At 31.0% G+C, this 24,971-nt stretch overlaps 8 protein-coding genes across 8 annotated transcripts; 6 read left to right on the top strand and 2 right to left on the bottom strand.

Annotated features, from left to right (window-relative positions):
* Positions 1-26: 26 nt before the first annotated feature.
* On the top strand, positions 27-568 carry BX663DRAFT_513332 (uncharacterized protein). The gene has a single exon (XM_051528129.1). It carries the CDS (start codon positions 33-35, stop codon positions 450-452), a length of 420 nt encoding a protein of 139 aa, XP_051381560.1. The 5' UTR covers positions 27-32; the 3' UTR covers positions 453-568.
* Positions 569-669: 101 nt separating this feature from the next.
* BX663DRAFT_543932 (WD40-repeat-containing domain protein) lies at positions 670-2,970 on the bottom strand. The gene is made up of 4 exons (XM_051530862.1): positions 2,753-2,970; positions 2,506-2,696; positions 1,187-2,413; positions 670-1,117 (listed from the first exon to the last, which is right to left on the bottom strand). Exons 1-4 carry the CDS (start codon positions 2,874-2,876, stop codon positions 707-709), a joined length of 1,953 nt encoding a protein of 650 aa, XP_051381559.1. The 5' UTR covers positions 2,877-2,970; the 3' UTR covers positions 670-706.
* Positions 2,971-3,165: 195 nt separating this feature from the next.
* BX663DRAFT_513330 (uncharacterized protein) lies at positions 3,166-4,125 on the top strand. The gene is made up of 5 exons (XM_051528128.1): positions 3,166-3,520; positions 3,572-3,607; positions 3,676-3,782; positions 3,859-4,025; positions 4,104-4,125. The coding sequence occupies exons 1-5, from the start codon at positions 3,237-3,239 to the stop codon at positions 4,116-4,118; spliced, it is 609 nt and encodes a 202-aa protein (XP_051381558.1). The 5' UTR covers positions 3,166-3,236; the 3' UTR covers positions 4,119-4,125.
* On the bottom strand, positions 4,104-5,952 carry BX663DRAFT_513327 (uncharacterized protein). Its single transcript, XM_051528127.1, has 6 exons — positions 5,817-5,952; positions 5,647-5,754; positions 5,124-5,564; positions 4,971-5,042; positions 4,724-4,914; positions 4,104-4,658 (listed from the first exon to the last, which is right to left on the bottom strand). The coding sequence occupies exons 1-6, from the start codon at positions 5,904-5,906 to the stop codon at positions 4,205-4,207; spliced, it is 1,356 nt and encodes a 451-aa protein (XP_051381557.1). The 5' UTR covers positions 5,907-5,952; the 3' UTR covers positions 4,104-4,204.
* A 2,340-nt stretch (positions 5,953-8,292) lies between these two features.
* BX663DRAFT_513323 (uncharacterized protein) lies at positions 8,293-10,789 on the top strand. The gene is made up of 3 exons (XM_051528126.1): positions 8,293-8,728; positions 8,796-9,175; positions 9,333-10,789. The coding sequence occupies exons 1-3, from the start codon at positions 8,328-8,330 to the stop codon at positions 10,730-10,732; spliced, it is 2,181 nt and encodes a 726-aa protein (XP_051381556.1). The 5' UTR covers positions 8,293-8,327; the 3' UTR covers positions 10,733-10,789.
* A 1,840-nt stretch (positions 10,790-12,629) lies between these two features.
* BX663DRAFT_513321 (uncharacterized protein) lies at positions 12,630-14,139 on the top strand. The gene has a single exon (XM_051528125.1). The coding sequence runs from the start codon at positions 13,029-13,031 to the stop codon at positions 14,097-14,099; it is 1,071 nt and encodes a 356-aa protein (XP_051381555.1). The 5' UTR covers positions 12,630-13,028; the 3' UTR covers positions 14,100-14,139.
* Positions 14,140-15,317: 1,178 nt separating this feature from the next.
* Positions 15,318-20,265, top strand: BX663DRAFT_513320 (SNF2 family N-terminal domain-containing protein). Its single transcript, XM_051528124.1, has 5 exons — positions 15,318-15,352; positions 15,402-15,859; positions 15,942-19,367; positions 19,555-19,673; positions 19,735-20,265. Exons 1-5 carry the CDS (start codon positions 15,340-15,342, stop codon positions 20,210-20,212), a joined length of 4,494 nt encoding a protein of 1,497 aa, XP_051381554.1. The 5' UTR covers positions 15,318-15,339; the 3' UTR covers positions 20,213-20,265.
* Positions 20,266-22,740: 2,475 nt separating this feature from the next.
* Positions 22,741-24,662, top strand: BX663DRAFT_562058 (uncharacterized protein). Its single transcript, XM_051531954.1, has 4 exons — positions 22,741-23,153; positions 23,234-23,270; positions 23,318-23,484; positions 23,588-24,662. Exons 1-4 carry the CDS (start codon positions 23,084-23,086, stop codon positions 24,514-24,516), a joined length of 1,203 nt encoding a protein of 400 aa, XP_051381553.1. The 5' UTR covers positions 22,741-23,083; the 3' UTR covers positions 24,517-24,662.
* Positions 24,663-24,971: the final 309 nt, after the last annotated feature.

Below are 24,971 nucleotides of genomic sequence, written 5' to 3'. Positions count from 1 at the left end.
TTTTACTATATAATATATGGGACTATGAAATAATGTTCTTTTTACCTTTATTATTATTGTTATTATTTTATTATTTTTTCTTTATTTCTTTCTTTATTTTTTTTTCAGGAAACAAACAAGATAAAATGCCTAGCCCTATGACATTTTTTTCATTAGGAGCAGTTGGCGCTGCCGCAGTCTATGCTACCAACACTAATCGAAGAAGAAGAAGAAGAAGAGACTCTCAAATATCATCAGTTGATGAATTCTCAAATCCAAATACGCTTTCAGGAAGACAATCACATATGACCGTTCAACCTGATCATGAATGGGATTTTAGAAAGCAACCTGAATATGTTTGGCGTCGTAATAATGGAGTTAGCTTTAGCCATAATTCTGACCCAAAATTTCCCTTGAGTCAACAACAGAAGAAGAATATTGAACAAGACTCTTCTTTTTCCACTACCAAATAAATCATACTATTTTATGCAATTTTTTTTTTCCTTTTTATTAAATAAAATAAAGTCTGTATTAAAATCATTTTATGATCAGTATTATTATTAGTATTATAAATACATATACATATATATATATATATTTATATAAAATATATACAAGGCTTTTATTCACTATTTTTTATTTTTTTATTATTAAATATGTATTATAAATCAAAGACTCTAAGTGCAATTGTTTTTTTTTTTTTTTTTTTTTTGGTATTCTTTACTTTCTATTTGCGATTTTTTCTCTTCTTTACAGAATTAGGTGTAAATGACATTTCCATACCACCCAATGCAGTACGTGACACTTTATGTCCATCACTCTTACGGTGTCTCTGTTCTGATTGTAATCTAGATCCAAATGATTTTTTACTTTCATTTTTGCTTGTCATTCTACCACCTACTGTTGAACCTATACGCATTTCGGGCACACGACGTTTACCTGAACGAATGGATGTTGTTGCTTGTCTTTTGTCTCGAACTTGTAAACCTCTTTCTTTACGTATCTTGGAAACAATATCATCTTCACTTTCATTATCGCTTTCGTCATCGCTTTCATCCATTTCCATCGTATCTTCTTGTTGCTCTTCTTGTTCAACTTCTTCTTCTTCTTCTTCATCAGAATCATTCACTTTCTTTTTCTAATTAAATTAGGTTAGTGGTCTATCTTATATTGACTAGAGTGAATATCACATTTCTATATTACTTACAGATACTGTAGGATGCAATAATTGATATTCCTTTGAATTTTCATCCACTTGGAATTCAGGATCAGCAAACAAGTCAGCGAAACGACTATCATCAAGAAGACTACCGTCTTTCTTGTTGCTATTCATCAATTGCTTAGCAAGATCCTTATTCACACTAGGTAGTTGTTTAACAGCACGAATACGAGAGCCACGTTCCTTTTCAATCTTCTCTTTAACTGCACGTTCACGATATTCATCATAGGCAAAGGGATTAGCGATCAATCTTGCCTTTTCATACAAACGCAAATCGACAAAGAAACCATGCATATAAGCTTTGATAACGTTGGTACCCAAAAGATGCTCCAAACCCAATGCTGTTAACTCTTTACGAGTAATAAACTTATATTCATCGTAAATGTCTCTGTTAGGAGCTTCCTCCATTTCTTCAGTAAGATTTTCGAGGAAGGAAGCCCATCGTGGAGCGGGCCCTAACTGGGGAATGAAATAAGCGCCCATCTGAATACCTTCATTGGCTGTAAAGATCAAACCACTATCTTCGACTACTGTCATATCATTAATATCTGTTTCAGGTTCAATAGAAGTGAAATGTTTTCCCGTATTACGATCCCAAATCTTTATAATCTTATTGTCAGATACAATCACTTTATCACCACCTGTCTCTGAATCATTAGCATTACCCTTATGGAAATTTATAGATTTAATAGGGAATCCATATTGGTGATCTTTAACAATCGTAGGTACAGATGAACGTAAATCATATAATAATGTGTGGCCGGTGTTTGTACCAACACCCATTGTTAAACCATCTGAACGAAAACTAAGTGCTGATACTTCTAAAGGTGCGCTTTCGTCTCTTCCATAAGATGCAGGAACCTCCAGATTTGACAAGACACCCACCCTTGATTTAGATCGAGGATCCCATAATTCGACTGTACCACTTGTTGTTCCCATACCAAATAACTGGTGAGCAGGATTAATTTCAATACAATTAACACCATCCTCGGCATCAGTTTGAATCGAATTTAAAAATCGTCCTTGCTCAAGATTAAGACGATACACTTCAGAACCTGATGCAGTCAATAAGAGATCGCATGAAGGAAAATGATATGCAAGATCACGGCCGAATTTGGGAATACGTGTACGATAATGAATTCCACCTTGTGCATGAAGTTCAACGGATCGATCATTTTGTAAAAGTGCTACTTTGGTCCAATCATCAGATAAGATCTATAAGATCATATATGTATGTATGTGTGTGTGTGTGTGTAAATATTAAAATTTAAACGTTTGTTTAATGTACTTTTCTTTTCAAGTATTACCTCAAAATTGATTGTTTCAGCATCAGTATGGCGCTCAAACTTCATTGACATTTCAGAATATTCGAAAACTCTCATTTGAGGTTTGTATGTACCTGTAGCAACAATATATTTTCCATCTCGAGTTGTTTTTACACGATTAGAGGCTTCCGGAAATTCAAAGTCTTGAATGAGTTCAACTCTTGTACGATATTCTATTGTATATGATTAATTAAACTACGAAAAAAAAAAAAGATCTGTTTTAAACTACCAAAATCTTTCTTCAAGGCCTTCTTCTTCTTTCGTGCAAGCCAATCAGGAATTGATCTTGACCCAACGCCTCCTGAGACTGTATATACTTTGACGTTGTTGGCTGTTGTTACTTGTAAAACCATTTTAAAAAGCCTATTTTATATTATGTATTTATATAAAAAGCTATTAAAGCAGAATCCAATTTTTTTTTATTCAGATTTGAGGTTCATAAAAAACGCCACAACGGACCAGCTCAAAGAAATTCAGTCACAGTTGGAAGTCTTGCATTGAACATAGGCTACTTTTTTTTTTTTTTTACTTAACTTCATTCCATTTCATTCATTTGAAAAGGGAGCAAGTGGAAAACAAAAGTGAAGACAGACAATATACATATAAAGATATATATATATATGTATATATATAAATAAATACATTTTATTTCACAAAGCAATTGTTAGATCTATTACTTTTTTTTTTTTAAAAAATAAAAAAAACGAAACATAATGACCATGTTGATGACTGAAAACAACAGTAGATCACTTGAATATGAGTTAATATTATCCGAAAGTAAGAAACGTCGTTTTCAAGAAAATCGAGATAATAAAGAAGAAAATACAATAGCGTCAATTAAAATCAATCCAGCTACACAGCAGTTAAACAGATATAACATGGTTGCACCAGACTTCAATTGTACAGCTATTTTAAATAATGAAATTAATAGATTACAACTGTCAACTTTATTTGCTAAATATAAAGCTGTCGTCTTATTTTTTTATAACTATGATCTGTAAGTAATAAAATAAACGTATACAAGATGATATTAATTATTTGTTTATAGTACATCTATTGCTTGTAAAGATCTTACTCTTATCAAGTAAAGTATATACATTTATATAGAATGCAATAATAGCATGGTGACTTAATATTATTTTTGATTATTAGTCATTATTTCGAACGACTTCAATCGTTAAATACAATGCCATTAGCTATGTCAACTAACACAGAAATAACTCAATCTATATTAGATTTTATACCTTCATATCCTCTTGGTAAAAAAGAAAAAAATCAACTTATTCAATGTTATATAATAACACCCTATTTATTCATTCATTTATATCCCATTAGTTGCTGACATGACTTGCTCTGTTTCCCGTCATTTTAACGTACTGCATCCTGAAACAGGTCTCATACAAAGAGCTGCTTTCGTTATTGATAATACAAGACAAGTAAGATTTTCATTTTTACTTGATGATAATAGAATTTCGCATTCTATGGATACCATTTGTACTATAGTAAGTTGATATATTTACATATATAAGAAAAAAAAATCAAATCAAATATGGATTAAATTAAGCCTATTCTTTATGTAGCTTCGAACTTTTTAAATTATTAATACAATGATTACATAATAATATTATACTTGTTACATATTTAAATAATAAGAAATAAATAGCTTCTTTATTTTATTTTTTTAATCTACATTAATTAATTCTTCAATAACAATGCTACCTCTTAAAGATGTAACAATATTTGTCATAAATTCAATAGTAGAAGGTTCACGATGAGAATGTTTATCTAAATAAATAATCACCATCACTGTATGCTTATCTATACGCATTAAATAATAATTACTTCCAACTGTATTGTCAAAGAAATGAATAGGCCCTGATTTTGGATCACTTAGAAGCTTGTGATGCTTACTGCCTTGTTGAATGATAGAGATAATGTTCGGTAAATGCTTTGTCGGTATTTCATCTTTAGGGTAACAGAATATGAATGGAAACGAATGGATACCTTGAGGCGGTTCATATGGAGTCGATTCAGAAGAACAGACATATCCTTGAGGATAAAAGGGAGTATCATTTGTTACTTCATAGACTAAACTTATACTATAAGCACCAAATTTTCTTTTAAAAGTAGCAATTCTTATTTAAAAAAAAAAAAATTGAGTCCCTTGTTATTATACATAAACACACTTTCTATACTTTACTGTTCATAATAGTCGACCTTTAAACCTTTCCATAATGATTTTTCTGGGTCTTCTTCAGTGACTAGTCTTTCCTTTTCTAATAAAATTGTATAAAAAAACAAAGTCATTTTTGCAGTCAAGTTATGAAGTACTCTTGCGTGCCATCTTATTGTATTTGGCCATATATCGCCTTGTTTATGATGTAATTTTGACTATCATCATACTACTTGAGTGAGCTATATATGGATTTATATGCATCTTCCCTTACCTCTGACTGTCCAAACAAATGAAATCGCCAAGTCGATATTTCTTTAGCCTCATCTGGCTTAGAAGACGATTTCTAACATTATATACATATTTATAAATAGATTGATAGAGATATAGATGAGTGTATCACATATAAATATCTATTATAATCTACCTCAGGGTAATCTTGTTCTTGACAAATTCGTTTCCATTCATATAAATCTTGTTTTGTTTGAAATAAAGCAATACAAGCATCTTGAAATGCATAATTCGTTATAGCCAACCTCGCTCTTAAAATACAAGTCAATATACCTATTTCCTTTTCTATACCCAAACCTAATATATCCAAATCCTTTTGTAAATTCATTTCCATCATTTTTTCCTGCACTGATTCGAGCTCCTTCAAGATTTCGTCAAATTCGCCTTTCATGGATTGGGCTAAAATAGCTTGATAAAGATTAATCATTTCTCGTCGAAGTTGACAAAACTTAGTTAGGGCATCCATGATGATAATAAATTGACTTTTATCATCGTTGGATAATGAAGTGGTCGAAATCACATTAAGTATTTCTCTTGGTAATTCGTTTGCCAGATTAGTATACACAGTTTCTACCGCCTTATTTTTTTTTTTAAAAAAAAAGAAAAGAGTAAATAAATTAAAATTAGCAAATGTCATATATAGTATCAATTAATCTTACTATATCTTTTCTCATAACAAACCATCTTGAACGTAAGAATAATAGTTGAGTAAAAGAACTTTCACAGCTACATAACCTTGTAAAAATATAGCTAAAAGGTTGATAAATCTATGTATATCGGTTATTTTTTTTTTGTTTTTTTTATATAGAATAAGTTTAGTATTTCCTACTTTAGATAATTTCGCTATTAACTTTGTAGCAGCAGCATAATCGAAAGCACCTAAAGCTTTTAAAATGTGTTGACAATGATCATGTTCCATTTGTTAAGCACATCCTTAATATTATTGTTATTATTTTTTTTTTTTTGGTCTACCATTATGGAAAAAAAAATAAAAAATAAAAATATAAAACTCCCTTCGTACACCCTATCAATACTGATACCCTTTTTTTTTCTTTCTTTTCTTGGAATTTTTCACCTGAATTCATTAGATAATACTGTTAATTGCTGTGGTTGTACTAACTGTGGGTCAGAATTATCTTCTGCTATTCTCTACAGGTAACTGGCATACAAGCATACTATCCAATTCCCCCTTTTTACTACTCATATTTGAATTGTTATGTATATTTATCTTTAATAGTGTAAAAGGTGAACAAGTTACATTTCATTACTTTTTTACTATGAAATTTGTAATGTATGATTTGATATTTCAAGCAATATAAACCAATCTTGATGAAGTGTCTGAGTAGTAAATGAATAGGGCTACTCTTCTTAGTCTTTGTTCTTACTTGTAGTCACTTTTCATCATTTATTCTAGTTTTGGTTGATCTAATACTCATCATTTAAGTGTATACACTATTCTTTATTATGAATATACACACCAAAAGTCATATTTTGGGTTAAGTTTCTCTGTTATATCTTTAAATAGATACACAAAATGAGTATCCTATTCGTTCTTCTTTCATTGTAGCGGCGTCTAGTTAATACTAAAAGACATGTTTTTTTTAAAAAAAAAAAATTGTCTACTAAATATTAAATAGATGTGTATATAAAACTCTTAAATCAAGCTGATCAACGTCATTCAAAATGAAGAACTAGTGTATTTATAAGACATGAATAATTGACTAGTATATTAATAGACCAAGCTAAAGAGAAATCTTTTACAAATACATGTTAAAGTGTCATATAGATGTTTCGTTTGTTTAGAACTAATAAGTTATTTCCGGGGGGGTGTAATTATATTAAACAGTACAATTATAAAGAAATCAAGATAACGTTGCTATTAGACGCAATCAAAATTATGTGTATGTTACAGAACATACCTCTCCGTGTATTATGTATACATATATGTTTATGTCTAGAGTAAGAATGAGTCTAAATACTGGTTGCTAAGATATTTCTATGCTCTTCATACCATGCATGGTTACTTTGGAAAATTTTTCATTTTTTAAGACAGTTGCATAAAAGCTTATTGTTTTACCAATAATTTATAAATTTATAAGAAAAAAAAATCTAGTAATTATCTTTGTATATTCCTGTTATTACATAAAAAAATATATATGTATATATATTTATATTTATATGCTTGCAAAGGGCTGTAAATTCTGTCTTAATGAACGAAGGCTGCCAATTAAATTAGGAAGACCATAAAATTTAAAAACAAAAGGAAGTAACGTTGTTTCCTAAAAAGGTTAAAAAAAATCTTGAATGGTTCACTCTCCATAAGTAAAACAATAATGATTAATTGGGCACGTTTTTTATTTATTTTTTTTTTTTTTTATTTTTTATTTCTTAACTTGTTAAAATAGGCTTGTATTGAAGTTGAACTATAATGAAAAATGAAGAAAAAAAAAGAAATATGCATATACGTATATGAATATAGATGCATTTATAACTGACAACAATATCTTGTATAAAATAGAGACTAGTATCGGTCATGTGTGCGTACTGAAGAAAAAGAGTAGATTTACGCCCCCACATTCTAATGAGTCGTGTAACTTGCTTCAAAGCAAATAGTTCGTTTCATATGAAAATTTAATCTGATTGGTCTAAAAAACATTAAAAATTGTGGGTGGTCATGCAATAGCAATCTTTCTTCTTCAAATAAAACATTTTTTTTTTTATTATTATTATTTGAAAAAAATAAATAATATTTTTTACTTCTTTTTTTTTCCTTTATATATAATATTTAATGGATCAACTAATACCTAAAGACGATCAACAAACAGACATAAGATCTTGGTCAGATTTTGTTGTTTCTTCCCCAAAGCAACAACAAACACAACAACAGCCAGTGATTGATACTATTTTTACACAACTGCCATCAAGTCGTCGTCATTCAGTGACAGTTGGAGAAATGAATTTTCATTCCTTCGATCAAAATCGTGATATTTTTGGTACTTCACTTCCATCGTCATGGTCTTCTTCTTCAAGTTCATCTACAAGGCCTTCTCAGATTGATATTATTCCGCATCGTCGTGCTATGTCTCTTCGGTTAGATACACAGGTATTACATGATTTTCACCATCATTCAACTGCATCACCTACTACACCTGCTTTCTTTTCTCCAGGTTTTCTTGATGCATTAAATCAAGAAGACGATATCATGTTTGATGCATCAAATCAACAGCAACAACAGCAACAACAACAACGATATCATCATCATTTATTTTCTGATGATATCATTCATAATTTTATGATGAATAATAATACTGAACAAATAAATCCAAATCAATTAGTCACAATGTCAACTACGGTCGCTACTGCTGCTACTGCTGCTGCTGCTGCTACTACTACTGCAACTATCACTCCTTCTATCATAAGCAATGATACAAAGACATCAAATTGGTACTTTAAACTACCACCAAATGATAAAAGAAAATTATCTTCCTCATCAGCTAATACTAACACTAGTTCACCTCCTCATACAACTCCTTCTCCACCAACTTATTACCCTTCAATTCCAGAAGAAGAAGATGAAGATATGGATAACCAACAACGAAATAGTTTAATGCTTCAGGGTGCTAATGATATAGCCATCATAAAGCCATTAATTCAAACCTATCTTACTCATTTCGAAGGTGAACGTAAAATAACGATTCTAACGAGCAGAGTAGCACAAAAAAGTTATGGAACTGAAAAAAGGTTAGACATTTAGACTTCTATTGTATAATTATTATTATTATAAAGATACTAATCAGAAGTACGATAGGTTTTTATGTCCACCACCTTATACAATCCTTTCAGGAGCATCCTGGTTTACAACTTCAAAGCCTCCAAATATTGTAGTTCATATCACTGGTGAAAAGACAAGTCAAAATAGTGTAATTGAATGGCGTCAACATAATAATACACTCATGGATTCTACCTTATCAACCCTCTTGAATGATTCTACAAAAATGAACAATATAACTGGAAATTGTGTATCGAGGAATTTACATATCAATGATGCAGATGAGAAGAGGAAACGAGTAGAGGTCTTGGTCAAAATTACGTTAGGTAACGGTTCTTTACTTGGTACACTACCTTCTAAAAGTATAAAAGTGATCAGTAAACCTTCAAAGAAGAGACAAAGTGTAAAAAATATGGAACGTAAGTGTATACATCTATATAGTGTGTTTTTGCTTCTTTTTCTTTTTCTTCTCTCTCTCTTTATATATATATATATATATATTTTTATATACATAATTATATATATATATATATATCTATTTATATATACCGTGTTTAACTTGGACTTCATTTATAGTTTGTATTCATCATGGGTCAGCAGTAGCACTGTTTAATCGAATAAGATCACAAACAGTCTCAACCAAATATTTAGGTGTCTCTAGCACTGAAAATGATGCATCTACTTGTTTTGTAGCAAGAACAAACTCGTGGGATCCATTTATTGTTTGGATTGTTGATACAACACGATCACCAGATTCAATTCAACCACCTTTAGTTCATCATCCTGATGATCCTCAATTCCCTGCTCCCCCTGCTATTGCCATACAATATACAAAGTCACAACAACAACAACAACCGATTGCACTTCATTATAATCAACCTATAGTTTTACAATGCGTAACAACTGGCTTAGTCAGCCCAGTCATGGTCATTCGTCGTGTAGACAAAGGTAGCTGGGTTGTAGGTGGTAATCGACTTGATGATCTATCAGTGGAAACAGGAGGTGAATGTGGTGATGAAGCATTAGGTGACCCTGTCTCTCAACTTCACAAGGTCGCCTTTCAAATTGTTCATGATCCATCCATAGCTCATCATAATAAATCTCAATCAAATCCTCTCTTCAATTCACCTACTGAATGGACCTTGCCACAGGCAACTCAATCTGCAACCTACTTGGCCTGTTTAGATAATGTAGTTGGTATGCATAGGACAACATCAGAACGCAGGGTGATTGTACCACGACCAAATCCACCTCCTCCTCCAACCATGGACGCACTCTGGCCACAGGAGATGGTCGTAGACAACCACGAAGGTGGAGGTAAAATGATTCGCAAACGACGTGTTTCGTGTGATGTAACTGGTAAATCTACTAGTACCTTATTGAAAGGTCGACGTCGAGTGAATTCATTAACGATCGACAATAATAATAATAATGGGAAAGAAATGGGCGCGGGTCGTCGTATGTCGTCAGATCGTCGAAGTAGCTTAACAGGTGCAGATTCATATACCTTCAATGGTTCCTGTTGGACAGAGGATGTCTCAGATGCAGCAGTATGGACAATCGTAGGCACTGATTATGTTCAATATAAATTTTGGACACCACCGCCTATGATCTCAGATCTCAACTCTCCCTTTTCTGTCACAACCACCCGAAGTCCTATCACACCATTCCCAATTATCTCAACAATACAAACAAATCAAGAAGTATCAGGTATAACACAATTAATGCTTCATGGTCAAGGATTTACGCGTGATATCTCCGTTTGGTTTGGTGACATCAAGTCATCACATACAGATTACAAGTCGCGTGAATTTATTTCTTGTTTAGTGCCTGACATACAAGACATGTTAAACAGTAAAACAAAGATTAAAGTAGAAGATGAAAGTCAATCATCGCCAATTATGTATCAAATTCCTCTTTTATTTGTACGTTCTGATGGAATTGTTTATAACACAGATCGATTTTATATCTTTTAATAATATTGTAGTTCCCCTTCTCTCCCTTTTAAGTAAAAAAAAAAAAAAGAAAAAAAAAAAAGAAATGTATACATGTATATATTTATATATATAAGTATATATATTTATATACTTTTTCCTCATACATATTCATATAGTAGTTCTCTCTATCTCTTTCTTTTTCTCTCACATACATACACACACACATACTTTACTTTACTTTACTTTCTTGCTTTTCTTATAAATATATTAACTTTACTATACATGCATGGTTTAATTGTTTCGAAAGAAAAATTTGTATAATGTATATAAAACGAGAAAATATTACACAAAACAAGCAAAATTTATCTTTTATAGTAAACTAATAGATAAATTAATAATCTTTTATATATTATATTAAATTATTACATAATCAGAGTAATTTGATATAAATATAATAAATATGCATATATACTTTATAAATCAATCTAAATAAGAGGACTCTTCATTATAGCTTGATAGGTATAGTTTCTTGTTAAAGACTATTCTATATACTTGTTTAGTTCTTTTCTTAATCTATTCTTTTGATTTACTGTCTTGTATTTCGGGTATTTAGATTCTTACTACTTTATACTCCATCATAAATAATTAATAAACACTAATAAGTTTTGCATACCTTTATCTCTAAATAATATGTCTTACTAGCTTAATCAATGAATGTTGTATCTACTATGCTAAAAATACCGCCTCTCCCTTTTTTTTTTTTTTTTTTTTTTTTTTTTTTTTTTTTTTTTTGCTACACTCAACTTTCTTATCATTACTCCATTATTAACCAATGATTAAATTATAAATATTTAGACATTTCCAATGACAATTTTTATAAGATAATTCAAATAAGTATAAAACTGCCTCCCCACAAACAAATGTACACTTTTTCCTCTTTGCAAGTCTACTATATCAATATATATTCAATCCTATGATTACCAATGTCATTTATTGAACGCAGCCGATACATTGCGTTGGCTTCCGAACTGGTTACTCCATTTAATTGTTCTACGCATACATCCCAGTGTGTCTTACCAGGCAACATACCATAATATGCTTACAAATGCACCATCGATTGCAAGGTGCCTGGATCTAGAGCTAACTTCTTCCCCTCTCCTTCCTTTTAAAATCAACTTCCCAGTAAGAAGCCTCGCTCTGTACAAACTATCATCCCTTTGGAAAATACAATGGTCCTCCAAAAACTTGACCAGCTTCAACATAATAAGCCAATTGCTTCCCTCCCCTTTACGCCCTCACCTGGTCAACAACTCTTATATTAGTTCACATTTCCTCTCTTACAATTAGTATGATTCTTTACTTTGACCCATTTACTCTCCTCCTTTTTTTTTTCCCCCTTATTGCTCCTAAAGAGGTTATTTCGTTCATATATTCAATTAATCGATCCCACCCGAGCAGATATGATGTATTTAAAAAAAACATCTTGTGCTCATTGGAGTCATATACAAATGTTTATGTATATGCATATGTGTATATATTATAATTTTTCAAATTTATCAACAGAGTTTGTTCATAAATGATACGCATGCATGTATGTATGTAATGCAACTTTATCGATAAATATATTTGATCAGATATCAACATGTCATAGATATCACTTTATTTATAAACAATGTATTATATAATATGATTGTATATGTTTTAAGTCTATTTGTTGTGTTTGATAGCAATATAATATTTTAGTTACATGATAAATCATTTATGTATGTATCTAAACGACCTCTTTTTCTTTTTATATACACGTATTTCTTTAACAAGGACCAAGTTACATATTAGTCTTTTGTTAGCAGTCAACAAAACGACTATTTTTTTTTTTTTTTTTTTTTTTTTTAAAAAAAAAATTTAAAAGGGAATTCTTCTTTGAAGACCTTCCTCTTTTTTTTTTTCTTTCTTTCTTTCTTTCTTTCTTTATTTTTTCATGAATAAAGAAAAGAAAGAATAAGAATGAGAACAAAAGGAAATAATAGAAATATACAAAAGTAAATGCCATTCTAGTTATCTTACATACATTATCAATTCCTCTTTTAATAACTCTCTTTTTTTTTATTTGGTTTTCTTCTCCTCCTCTAAATAAAGAACTTCAAAACTGTTTTTGCCCATAGATAATAAAACTGAATTACAGACATCAACAAGTCTAGTTGAAAAACCTATTCGTAGATTTAAAACAATTCAACCTGATCCTAAAGGACTTGTAACAACAAAAGAAAATTGGAATGGTCATGTCTTTATTGCTTCTCCTTATGATCAGCCTACGACGACAACTGTCCATCCACCAATGAATAAAGCAATTAAAGTTGTCCGACAGACATTTACAACCAATAAATATAATGACAAAACTGAGGCTACAACAGAGAGACCTACGATGGGAGGTAAAACGATTTCAGCTATATCAGCTCCTCCTACTCATACACACATGTCCTCACAAGAATTAAAGTTGCTTAGTCGTCGAATTGATCCACATGAGCCCTTATCTTCTCCTCATGCATCACCTAAAAAGCCACCACTCCCTAATCTGAGTCGTAAAAGACCCCAGAACCGACAAGATGAACAAGCAAGGATGAAGAGAGTGAAGACAGCTTATGAAACTACGCTTAATAAAAGATATGTATGTGAGCCCTGCCATAAAGTCTATAAAACTAGAAATGGTCTCACCTATCATAAAGAAAAATGTAAATATCAAAAATATAATGAAACAGCATCAAAGACGATTATTCGTTGTATTTGTTCTTATCCTACTGAGAACAAAGGAACGATGATCGAATGCACACAATGTCATACCTGGCTTCATTCAAAATGTTCTGGTGACGTTACAAATGAAGAAAGTTATTGTTGTCCAAGATGTGATACAAGTCCTTTACTTGACACTACATGTACATCTGAAATAAATAAACAAATTGAAGAAGTGAAGCAACAGCAAGAGACAGATGATGGCCATTCTTTATATCAAGAGAGGGACATTCTTCAATCGAGGAATGAATCAGAGGAATCTACAATTCAAGAACAATTCGATTTTATTAATTTATTTTCTGATGATCTTTTAGATAATAGTAAAGATGGATTTATGATGACACTTGATTCTCTTTCTGCAGTACAAGAACCACTACTTGATAATGACAACAATAACCAATCTTTAGCTGAAGAGGACCCTTCCTGGGTCAATGAATTTTCTGTGGACTTGAATAGTTCTCATGATGACACTCCTTCCTTATTATTTTCAGATAATAATCCCTCTTCTTCTTCATTTCTGGATGATTTCTCTGCTGATATTCCTTCTTCACCTCAAGCGGACTGGCTCCATCTTGCTAATTTTGAGGTTGATTTCACTCCAGACTTTATCAATTTTTAGTAAATAAATAAATAAATAAATAATAATAAACACAAAGAATATCCCAAAAAGCATTATTGAGATTACTTTAAACAAGTCTCTTTAAGATTCAAAGATGAAGGAAGTGTGTGTGTCGGGAGGGGGGGGGAGAGGAAGAGGAGGAGAAAGTTAGCAAATATAAAACAAAAACGTTGACACTATTATTAGAGAGATAGAAGAGGAGAGTTCTGATGACAGCAATAAAAAGGCATGTATACTGACAAACAACGCGTTTAATAAAATAGGTACATGGTGAATGAGACAAGAAGCTATATTAAGAAAGGAATAGGAAAAGAATTATTTATTCATAGTTTTAAGCATAGTAAAACCTAATATAGTCTTTTTTTTCCAAATGTAAGGCGACAGGACCTGTTATCTCATTTTTGTATTAAGCAGTGCTTCATTAACAAAGATAGGTATTACATGACTACTCGGATAATTAAAACATTACTTTTTTTTTTTTTTTTATGTCAAGTTCAAGCATATGAATGGTATTCCTATTGTATCTGTTAAAGCTATAACTTTGATAATATATCGCTTAAAGGCATTTATGGTGTAAAATAAATCGTCATATGATATAGTTTGGGAGGTAATCACAGCTTGGCATCATATAAAATACTCTTATTAAAAAAAAAAGAACTGCTAACTTTCTTTTAGTGGATAGGTTGAATTGTATACAAAAATATATAGGAATGTCTATGGAGGAAATAAGCAGTTCATAACTTTATTTACTTACTACTGCTTCCCTAATAGACAATTATTCTTTTGTCAAACATCTATTAAAGTCTATGAAAGAGACAACACAATCGCATGCATAATACAGTAGTATCAGATTACCTGACCTGCATATTTTAAAATTAAAGAAGAAGCTTTCAGTCGCATACATCACTCTAACCATCCTTCCTTGATTTATTTTTTTTATTTACCTCTTTCACTATTAAAAACCTAACCTTTTTTTTTTCCTTTAACACCAAGTGCATCATACCTACACTTTTTGTTCTTTATATTTTCTCCTTTATTTCATTCTTTTTCTTTTCTTTTTTTTTTTTTTTTTTTTTTTTTTTTTTTTTTTGTAACGTAAAAGCTTTAATAGCAGCGTAGTTTTAAACGAATATACCAAAAACAAAAAAAAAAAAAAAAAGGACTAAGAAAGATAATACAAGACCTTTTTTTTTTTTTTTTTTTGTTTTTGTTTTTCATCCTTTATCCCTGATAAGTCTCAATGGCTGATTTTGGTAAGTAAAATGATTAAAATAAAACATGTTTCTTATTTTTAAATTTTAGACACCTTGTCAAAAAATAAGAATGATGAAAACGCAAAGTTGAAACAAGCTAGATTAACAAAACGGGCCAGACAGATTGAAGAAAAAGTGAAAAACAAAAAGGTCAAGTCCTTATTTGATACCGATGGTGATCTCAGTAGACATAATATCATTGAAGGGAGTAGACAAGCTAGGAAAAGAGCGTCAAGTTCTGATTCAAATCAAACACAACAAAAAAAAACAAAGAAGGAGACACTACGAAGAAAAACAACCACGAATCTCAAAAATGAATTGCTACCGGAACCAAAAACACCTATTCAAAGACTCAGAAATCAAGAAATGGGTAAAAAGCTGATTTGCATGCAAGAAGTGTGTCAACGCCATGATGCTTCAGTAAAGGAATTATACCATCTTGAATTATTTCAGAACATGCTTGATTATAATCCAAAAGCTTTTATTAATGATGTTCGTTATAATAAGGTAAGTTAGATAGATAGATAGATAAAGAATCTTCATATACGTTGCTAAATACTACTACTCTCTTTTTATTTTATTATTCAAGTATGTTCAAGATTATGACATGTGGCAGCATATAAAGTCTCAGGAATCATCTTTGCACGATTCTTCCATTATAAATTTACTTCAAGCAATTATTTATGAATCGGTTTATAATATACCCAATGAGATAACACAACAACAGTTATTTAATACCATTCATACCGGCACAGGTTTACGACGTCAAAATCGACAGTTTGCCACCTTGAACGATTATCTTGATTCATTTTATGCTGCTGATGAAGGCGCTGAGGATTGGACACCTGAAATGCGCGAACATTATATCAAAAAGGAACGAATTATTCGCAAACGTCTTTATGCACTTGAAAAACGCGGCGGATTTTCAACTCATTTACAAACTATCGCTAATCAAAGACCACATCATCATCATCATCATTCAAAGTCCTTGCATCATACTAATTTGTTAAATAACATCTCAACTGCATCCAAACAGTTTCAAGCTGTGCAACGTTATAAACGAAATGCAGCTCGAAAATGTGCAAAGGCTATTGACAGATATTGGGATAATATTCGTAATCATGATGAACGTATACGTCGTGAAGAAACAAAGAGGATGATTCGGTTAGCTAAATGGACATCTCAACAAGTGAAAAGGAAATGGAAATTAATAGAACGTATATGTGAAGCTCGCTTAAAGGAAATTTTGAAGGGAGAACAAGCAGAAGAAGGTCGTCGTCATCTGGAAATGATTTTAGAACATTCAGAGCAAATGTTGGGCGCTAGACAAGAAGAGTTAAGGGCGCATCAATGCATTGAAGAGGACGATAAGGTATGGGAGATAAATGAGGATGAAGATCTACAAGATCATATTATTGAAGAGGACGAAGAAAGTAGAGATGATGAAGAGGAATTGAAAGATTTAGAAGAGGATCAACATTTGTCTATAGAGGAATTGATGGAAAAATATAGATCCTTACGTGAAGCAAATGATTCTGATACGACTCAGTTAGAAGAAAATGATGATATACAATCTATGCAAAATAGTGATGAAGAATTTTCGATAGTTTCTGACAATGAAGATATACCGATTGAGGATGATGGTGAAAGTGAGGATGATAATGTAGAGTTAAATATTCTCCACGATGAAGCTAATTTAACGGTAGAGGAGTTATTACAAAAGTATAATTACAAGGTAGATGATGATGAGAATATGAATGCAAGCCAAAGATCTTCATCACCTGAATCTACTCCCACTGTAGATAGTTTATTATTATCAATGAATAAAGAAGAGGAAATACTAAAATATAGAAACCAAAATGATGATGATGACGACAATGACGACGACAACGACGAAAATAGGTCTTTCATTACTAATGATGTCTCAGCAATGATCGATAAAGATATGGATTCAAATATTCAACCTACAGGAAATACACTTGATACTACTAAAGTACGTACACCAGTCCCGTTCTTGATACGTGGTAAATTACGTGAATACCAGCATGTGGGACTTGACTGGCTTGCTAGCCTATACAATAATGGATTAAACGGTATCCTTGCTGATGAAATGGGTCTTGGCAAAACAATTCAGACAATTGCACTATTAGCTTACTTGGCTTGTGAAAAAGGTGTATGGGGCCCTCATCTAGTTGTTGTTCCTACTAGTGTCATTTTAAATTGGGAAATGGAATTTAAAAAATGGCTTCCAGGGTTTAAAATTATGACCTATTATGGATCTCCTAAAGAACGTAAAGAGAAGCGATCAGGATGGTCTAAAGACAATGCATTCCATGTCTGTATTACATCTTATCAACTCGTTTTACAGGACCAAAATGCGTTTCGTCGTAAGGCATGGCATTATCTTATCCTTGATGAAGCGCATCATATCAAGAACTTTCGCTCACAGCGATGGCAGATTCTTTTAAATTTTAACTCTAAGCATCGTTTATTACTCACAGGTACGCCATTACAGAATAATCTCATTGAGCTTTGGTCATTGCTGTACTTTTTGATGCCTAATACTGTTTCTCAAAGTATGCCTATTGGTTTTGCTAACCTGAAGGAATTTCAAGAATGGTTTGCGCATCCTGTTGATCGTATGATTGAAAATCATCAGCAACAAGGAATGGATGAGGAATCACGAGTTGCCATTCAAAAGCTTCATACCGTCCTTCGACCCTATTTATTGCGTCGTATTAAAGCTGATGTTGAAAAACAAATGCCTGAAAAGCATGAGCATATAGTGTATTGTCGTTTATCAAAGAGACAACGGTTTCTATATGATGATTTTATGAGTCGTGCCAAGACTAAGGAAACTTTAGCCAGTGGTCATTTCCTAAGTATCATCAACTGTTTAATGCAGCTTCGTAAAGTATGCAATCATCCAGATTTATTTGAAGAGCGACCGATCTTAACTAGCTTTGCGATGGATGATCAAGTGCAATATCTGGGTCAGTCCTTGGAGAAGTTAATACGACGACGATTAGTCTGGACTAAAAATGATCAACTCGAAGCTCATACAAAAATTAATTTTGAATTTTTGAATTTAATTCTTACAGATACAAGTAATAATCGTGTGATAAGTGCATCTGTAGCTCAGGACACTCTTCGACTCGAAGCAACAAAAGAAATTATGAGCGTAATAGCCAAATATCAAAAACGGATTATGATTGCTGAATCACGTGGAGTGACTTCAAGAGACTATCATGACCTTAAGAAATACGCAAAGTATCGAGAGATGCAGATGCATCTTGATACCGTTAGCCGATGGCAAATGATCAATTATGTAAACCACTATCGATGTGCTAAAAGACCCATTTATGATGCGAGTTTAATTGACTTGATTAGACCCTCTACCAGGGATGATTACATTTTTTCTCATAATCCACGCTTCTATTTACAAAATTGTGAATCTCTTTATAATGCTGTACAGAGCTATAAAGAGAGAATTGAAAACAACTCATATCTTATTGAGCAAGTTGCATTTGTAACACCCAAAATCGTAATTGCTCAAGACAAAAGAAGAGTATTTTCTTTAGAACATTTACCAGCTGACGTACAGGTACAATTACAGACAGCAACAAATGTTGAAAATGATATTCTTCATCCTATCAAATCTCGACTCTCAATTGCTTTCCCTGATAAACGACTTTTACAATATGATTGTGGTAAACTTCAAAAGCTAGATACGTTATTACGAAGCTTGGCAGCAGGAGGCCATCGTGCACTTATCTTTACACAAATGACAAAAGTTTTGGACATTTTAGAGACCTTTTTAAATATGCATGGGTATCGCTATCTAAGGCTTGATGGAGCAACCAAAGTAGAACAGCGTCAAGTTTTAACAGAATGTTTCAATAATGATAAGCGTATCCTGTGTTTTATTTTGTCATCTCGAAGTGGTGGTTTAGGTATTAATCTAACGGGTGCAGATACAGTTATTTTTTATGATTCGGACTGGAACCCATCTATGGTAAGTAAACTACATGTATATATATATGTATATATGCATACATACACACACATACACACACACATATATATATATATATATATATGTATACATATTAAAATGATAACGTCTTACATTCACCCAACTATCTTCTGCCCTCCCCTCCCCTCCCCCCTCATTCTTTATTTATTTTATTTTATTTTTTCAGGATAAACAATGCCAAGATAGAGCTCATCGTATTGGACAAACCCGTGATGTGCATATTTATCGATTTGTTACAGAGTTTACTATTGAAGAAAATATTTTTAAAAAAGCAAATCAAAAGAGGTAAATAAGTTAAGATATAACTAGATGAATGAATAATTTAACTAACTAATATTGTATGAAGAATGCTAGATAATATTGTTATTCAGGAAGGTGATTTCACTAATGACTACTTTAGTAAAAATGAATGGTGGAAAAACCTTCCAGAGGTTGTTGGTGCCCAAACTGATAATAACGCAAATAAGTTTATTGATTATGAACAGGCATTACTAGAAGCAGAAGACGAGAGCGATGCAGCAGCAGCTATTGAGGCACGGAAGGAGATGAATATGGATGAAAAAGAATTTGATGATCAAACCAGTACAAGTACAGCGACGCCTCATCGACAATTGAGTGAAGTGCCATCATCTCGACCCATGTCACCATCATCTGCCAGTCAAATTCAATCAAACGAGTATATTGTAAATGAAGATGACAATGAAAATGATGATATGCAATTAGATATAGGTCATGTAGACCAATACATGTTACAGTTTTGGGAGAGAGAAATGGTTGGAAGAAATCTGGGTTTTGGGGGCTTTGCCGTGGAAATTACAGAATAAAAATTTGTTCTTTATCTGCACACTTCAACTTTTTTTTTTTTTTTTTTTTTTTTGACTATAAATAAAGGCATTGTGTATTATTATAGAAACAAAATTAAGCTATATTGTACGACCATAGGTAAATGCATGGGTTACACAACGTATACAGATCTGTCAGTAAATTAAGAAAAGAGAGCTTTTATCACCCTGACAATAAAAAAAAAAAAAAAAAATAAAAAAATAAAACTATGTTGCTCTTTCTGTCTATTAAATAGGCTACACACACATACACACGTATGTATATGTAATTAGTGTACGGTCTAAATACTTAATAATAAAATTTTATTGCATATTTCTTATCAAGTTAAACTTTTTACAATATAACACATTTTATATATGCGACAAAAGTAAACAAAAGGTTTAATTTTTACTGTCTGTTCCTCTATTTATATTTATTTGAGTACAATGTATCACCATTAATTAAATAAATAAAAAAAAAAAAAAAAAAAAAAAAAAAAAAAAAAAAAAAAAAACGCATATTTTCATCAAAATTGGTTAAAGATCGATCGTACAAAAACACAGCAGGCAGTAATAAAGAAGTATATATATAATAGATATATACTTTCCCTTTCTCCTTTTTTTTTTCTTTTTACAGAAATCAATATAAATAGTATCATCTATATTATTTTTCAAGCTGTATTATTGCTAATACTCCATAACTAGGAACAATGGAATTGATTCATGCAGGCTTTTATTATCCTTATTATTAACAGTATTTTAAATGGGCTTAAAAAAAAATCAAACTTTCATTTCCAAATTGACCTTCTTCATTATTGACAAGTAGAGTGATTTAAATAAGGAGATATTTAAGAATACTTTAATTTTTATAACCTCAATTGTATTTAACTCATGCTACTTAATTAGATGAAGCCTCTTTGACATATATAAAGAGAGAGGCAGGTATATTAGTAGTTTGCTATTTTGATATGAATAAATATGTATTAACCCAAAAAAAAAAAAATAAAATAAAATAAAATAAAACAAGCTAAGTTTATTCTTATGCCACTAGCATTGACCTCGTAAAAAGAGGCATCTCTACTCATTATGTGTAACCTACTATCTTTCTTTTCTTTTCTTTGCACGATTATACATTGAGCTAATTTGGTTTATTCTGACACAAATGATTAATTTGATATATAACATATTTAACTTTTATACTTCAACAAGAATCGGCTTTATATTATACGTTAATAATAATAATAATAATAATAAAAAAAAAAAAAAAAAAAAAAAAAAAAAAAAAAAAACTCCTCTAGTAGGTCATACATTGTTCTTGGTCTATTTAGAAGATTCCAGAAAACCAAGCTCGATCAAATCAACTATTGCAGCAATATGATTTAAAAGACTAATGTAAATAGCAAGAAGAAAAAAAAATACTTACATATACAAATCACATACTGTTAAGGTAGTAGTAACAAGCACTAAGGATTGTTGATATAAGATAAAAACACACCTAAATTGGAGTTAAAATTCAAACACTTTTGTAAAACTCTTATCTTCTTGCCTTAAATATGTTCTTATTTTTGGTAATATTTGAGGTAATTTAATACTTGTAAGTTTAACATAACTAATATATATATATATAATACTTTGATTAAGAATAAAGAAATTATAACTACTATCACTTATGCTTTAGATGCTTGCCTAGTTTACTATATTAATATGGAATGCAAGAAATATCACAGGTAGATATTAAATCTTATTATATCAGCTTAACTCTATTTGATCGTATAGTTAAAATGTTTTTTAAAGTCTCTTGTCCCAAGAAAGAAAAAAAAAGGTCTTCCTCGATCAACTACACAAAAGTGTCTTATATTTATACATTATATTTATTACGAAAAGCAAACAAAGCTAATAAATTCTACAATGTTTTAACTAAAGGGATAAATCTTTCCGTTTCTGTAGTTTTGTGATAGAATTTAAATCAATATTTTAAGGCACCATTCGAATATCTACACCACCAAGGAATTTTACCCAGGCTTCAAGAAAAAAAAATAAAGTAAAATAATAACAATATTAAAAATAAAAACTAGTCTTTTAGGCTTAGCTAAAATATCCTTTGAAAATAAAAAGGGGTTTTTTTTTTACCATTATAATAACGTTTATTTTAATATTAAGTTACCATATAAAATCTATATATAGACACTTAAACATGCAATGAGACTTGAATGCATATATTTCAAATGAACATTTATACATATTTTTTTTTATTAGTCATACTCTTAGATATCAGTATATGTGCGAAAATGTAAATGTTGCATTCTTTAATGTAATAATTCATAACATACACATGCCCATACTAAAATACAGTTTATAATAGTAATTGTACATTACAACTTAAAGTAAGCATTTGTGATACTTCTATGGTGTTCTAATGTGCATATGTAACAGTAAGTACCCTTGTACATTTACATAATAATAACAATAATAATAATAAAAAATAAACATTCATATTACGTTAATATATGAGACTATAGAGAAAGAAAGAAAGAAAGAAAGAAAAAAAAAGAGAGAGAGAGAGACGCCAAATAGAAAGCATTTCAAATAAGTTGTTTAATTTTGAATAATACAATGATATCTTTGCTGATCAATTTATTGAAAATAGAATGGCTGTACTACAGTAAATAGATGTAAATTGATATCTCGTTCCTTCTCCCCCCCCAACTCCCCCTAAAATAATTATTTATACAGTGTGTATCGCACTAGCTTTTTTTGAGTCTTCATTATCCCCAAAGGAAAATAATATAAAAAGGAAATAGACATCCACTCCAGCCTTTCTCCCTCTCTCTCTCTTTTCTATTTTTTTTTATCTCTTTTCTACTATTGGTTTATATGCCTTCCGAAAAATTTAGGATCAATACGAATGGTCAATCATTACGAAATCCGAGTAATATATTTTTTGGTAAAAAAAAAGAAAAAAAACATGATCCCTTTTTTTTTTTTTTTTTTTTTTTTTGGCTGATGATTTACAATAAATATTAGATATGACGCTTTCGGCTAATTTGACATTGGACGAAAGGTGAGTGTAAACAAAATAAAGTTTTCTTTAACTAATGAAACACAAAGTGATGTATCAGCAAATAATGATAGAAGAAATGCTCATAATGCTTTAGAGCGTCAACGCCGAGAATTGCTCAATGTTAAGTTTCAGCAACTTGCACATGCACTTCCCTCCCTTCAAACAGTGCGTCGACCTAGTAAAACTATGATTGTTGCAAAGTCACTTGAATTTGGTAATATATATATACATATATATATATATACATATGCATATACATATACATGTATATAGATATATATCGTAGGAGCAATACTTTTATTTACATGTTTTAATAGTATCTTCAAGTATGAAACGAGAATCAAAATATACTTCAGAGATTCAAAAATTACGCTTAGAAAACGAAAAACTCAAAAGACAAGCTCAAGCTGCATCTAACCATTTAAAAGAGCAATTAGGTCAAGAAATTGAATCATCATCTACTTCTTTTGTATCGAAAACAAATAAGATATCATCTCTTAAAAGAAAAGCGGGTTCAGAAGAACAACCATCGTTTTCATCATCTACCCCTGAAAAATTTACGCGTGATACTGATCAAAATACTATTCATAAAAAAAAGAAGAAAACGCAAAAACAGCGAATAACTCCAGTAAAACAAAAGACTACTACTACAAAGTCTTCTTCCAGGCAATCTAATCTTGCTGCTTCTGATACTATGATACCTATTCCTATTACTACTTCGTTACTTGAGACACCTTGGCAGCAGTCTTTTTCGAATCAAACAACTATAAATTCATACCATGATAATACCCAACCTTCTTCTATTGCATACTTAGATATCGCAGTATCAACTCCTTATACCTCGTCAAGTGAAGCATCAAATGACAACCTGATGTTTATGCCATCTACTACGAATACTACGAATACTACAGCTACTACTACTACTACTTCTACTTCTACTAATTCATACAACCTTAACATCCAACATCAAACTAATTCTTCATTACTACCACTACCTATGAGAGAAAGATCGTTTCCTTTATCAACAGTAACACAGCCAAATAATATTCATCCTATGATTTTTACACCGTATTATATGTCACCTCCTGTTACTGGAGATAAAGGTAATAAAAGGATGAATTTTTGTATAATCATCATCAAACTAATACCCTTAATATATATGTATGTAGCTTCATATAATTCTGACACGTTTGAACATCAATGTCAACAAAATAGTAGTAGCAGTGATCATTTCTATTTGACCTAACTATTATTTGTTGTTTATTATTACTGGTATATGATAAATAACGAAAAAATCCAACAAGATCAAATTATAGTTCATCTTTTTTAATAAACTCTAAATGTACATAAATAATATGAACAAATCAAACAAATACCTAGTTAAAACGTTCTATAGAAGAATTTTTTTTTTTAATTATTATTTTTTAAAAAAAATAAATAAATGCGGGGTAATTTTTTTTTAAGACACATTTGAATGCCTGTAGAACCATACTGTACCCTTCGTCTCTCTCTCTCTCTCTTCCTCTCCCCCCAGATTTTTTTGTTAATTTCTATTCTAGGTAAGGAACCATAAGGTTTAGTTCGGTTTTCAGGATCTGAAAATTATTATCTAATTCCTGATCTTTATTACCTTTTTTTTTTCCATCTCTATCTTTACCTATTATTCTAATTTAGGGTCATTTTTTTTTCCAAATTAAAAGG

This window comes from Cokeromyces recurvatus (assembly GCF_025118155.1).
Source record: "Cokeromyces recurvatus strain NRRL 2243 chromosome Unknown BX663scaffold_17, whole genome shotgun sequence".
Taxonomy (NCBI): domain Eukaryota; kingdom Fungi; phylum Mucoromycota; class Mucoromycetes; order Mucorales; family Mucoraceae; genus Cokeromyces; species Cokeromyces recurvatus.
The sequence above is the reverse complement of the archived record's forward strand: the minus strand, read 5'-3'. Positions and strand labels throughout refer to the sequence as shown.

Excerpts from the sequence above, each read along its gene's own strand:
- BX663DRAFT_513332 (XM_051528129.1), top strand. The coding sequence starts at position 33 with ATGTTCTTTTTACCTTTATTATTATTGTTATTATTTTATTATTTTTTC.
- BX663DRAFT_543932 (XM_051530862.1), bottom strand. The coding sequence starts at position 2,876 with ATGGTTTTACAAGTAACAACAGCCAACAACGTCAAAGTATATACAGTC. Across the intron at positions 2,697-2,752 it reads GGCCTTGAAGAAAGATTTTG|AATATCGTACAAGAGTTGAA; the intron begins GTAGTTTAAAAC and ends CATATACAATAG. Across the intron at positions 1,118-1,186 it reads TATTGCATCCTACAGTATCT|AAAAAGAAAGTGAATGATTC; the intron begins GTAAGTAATATA and ends TAATTTAATTAG.
- BX663DRAFT_513321 (XM_051528125.1), top strand. The coding sequence starts at position 13,029 with ATGAATAAAGCAATTAAAGTTGTCCGACAGACATTTACAACCAATAAA.
- BX663DRAFT_513320 (XM_051528124.1), top strand. Across the intron at positions 19,368-19,554 it reads CGGACTGGAACCCATCTATG|GATAAACAATGCCAAGATAG; the intron begins GTAAGTAAACTA and ends TTATTTTTTCAG. Across the intron at positions 19,674-19,734 it reads AAAAAAGCAAATCAAAAGAG|AATGCTAGATAATATTGTTA; the intron begins GTAAATAAGTTA and ends TATTGTATGAAG.
- BX663DRAFT_562058 (XM_051531954.1), top strand. The coding sequence starts at position 23,084 with ATGCCTTCCGAAAAATTTAGGATCAATACGAATGGTCAATCATTACGA. Across the intron at positions 23,154-23,233 it reads TCCGAGTAATATATTTTTTG|ATATGACGCTTTCGGCTAAT; the intron begins GTAAAAAAAAAG and ends AATAAATATTAG. Across the intron at positions 23,485-23,587 it reads TGCAAAGTCACTTGAATTTG|TATCTTCAAGTATGAAACGA; the intron begins GTAATATATATA and ends ATGTTTTAATAG.
- BX663DRAFT_513323 (XM_051528126.1), top strand. The coding sequence starts at position 8,328 with ATGTCAACTACGGTCGCTACTGCTGCTACTGCTGCTGCTGCTGCTACT. Across the intron at positions 8,729-8,795 it reads AGTTATGGAACTGAAAAAAG|GTTTTTATGTCCACCACCTT; the intron begins GTTAGACATTTA and ends GAAGTACGATAG. Across the intron at positions 9,176-9,332 it reads AAGTGTAAAAAATATGGAAC|TTTGTATTCATCATGGGTCA; the intron begins GTAAGTGTATAC and ends CTTCATTTATAG.
- BX663DRAFT_513330 (XM_051528128.1), top strand. The coding sequence starts at position 3,237 with ATGACCATGTTGATGACTGAAAACAACAGTAGATCACTTGAATATGAG. Across the intron at positions 3,521-3,571 it reads TTTTTTTATAACTATGATCT|TACATCTATTGCTTGTAAAG; the intron begins GTAAGTAATAAA and ends ATTTGTTTATAG. Across the intron at positions 3,608-3,675 it reads AAAGATCTTACTCTTATCAA|TCATTATTTCGAACGACTTC; the intron begins GTAAAGTATATA and ends TTTGATTATTAG.
- BX663DRAFT_513327 (XM_051528127.1), bottom strand. The coding sequence starts at position 5,906 with ATGGAACATGATCATTGTCAACACATTTTAAAAGCTTTAGGTGCTTTC. Across the intron at positions 5,565-5,646 it reads TTGTTATGAGAAAAGATATA|GCGGTAGAAACTGTGTATAC; the intron begins GTAAGATTAATT and ends AAAAAAAATAAG. Across the intron at positions 4,915-4,970 it reads ATTTGTTTGGACAGTCAGAG|TCAAAATTACATCATAAACA; the intron begins GTAAGGGAAGAT and ends GTATGATGATAG.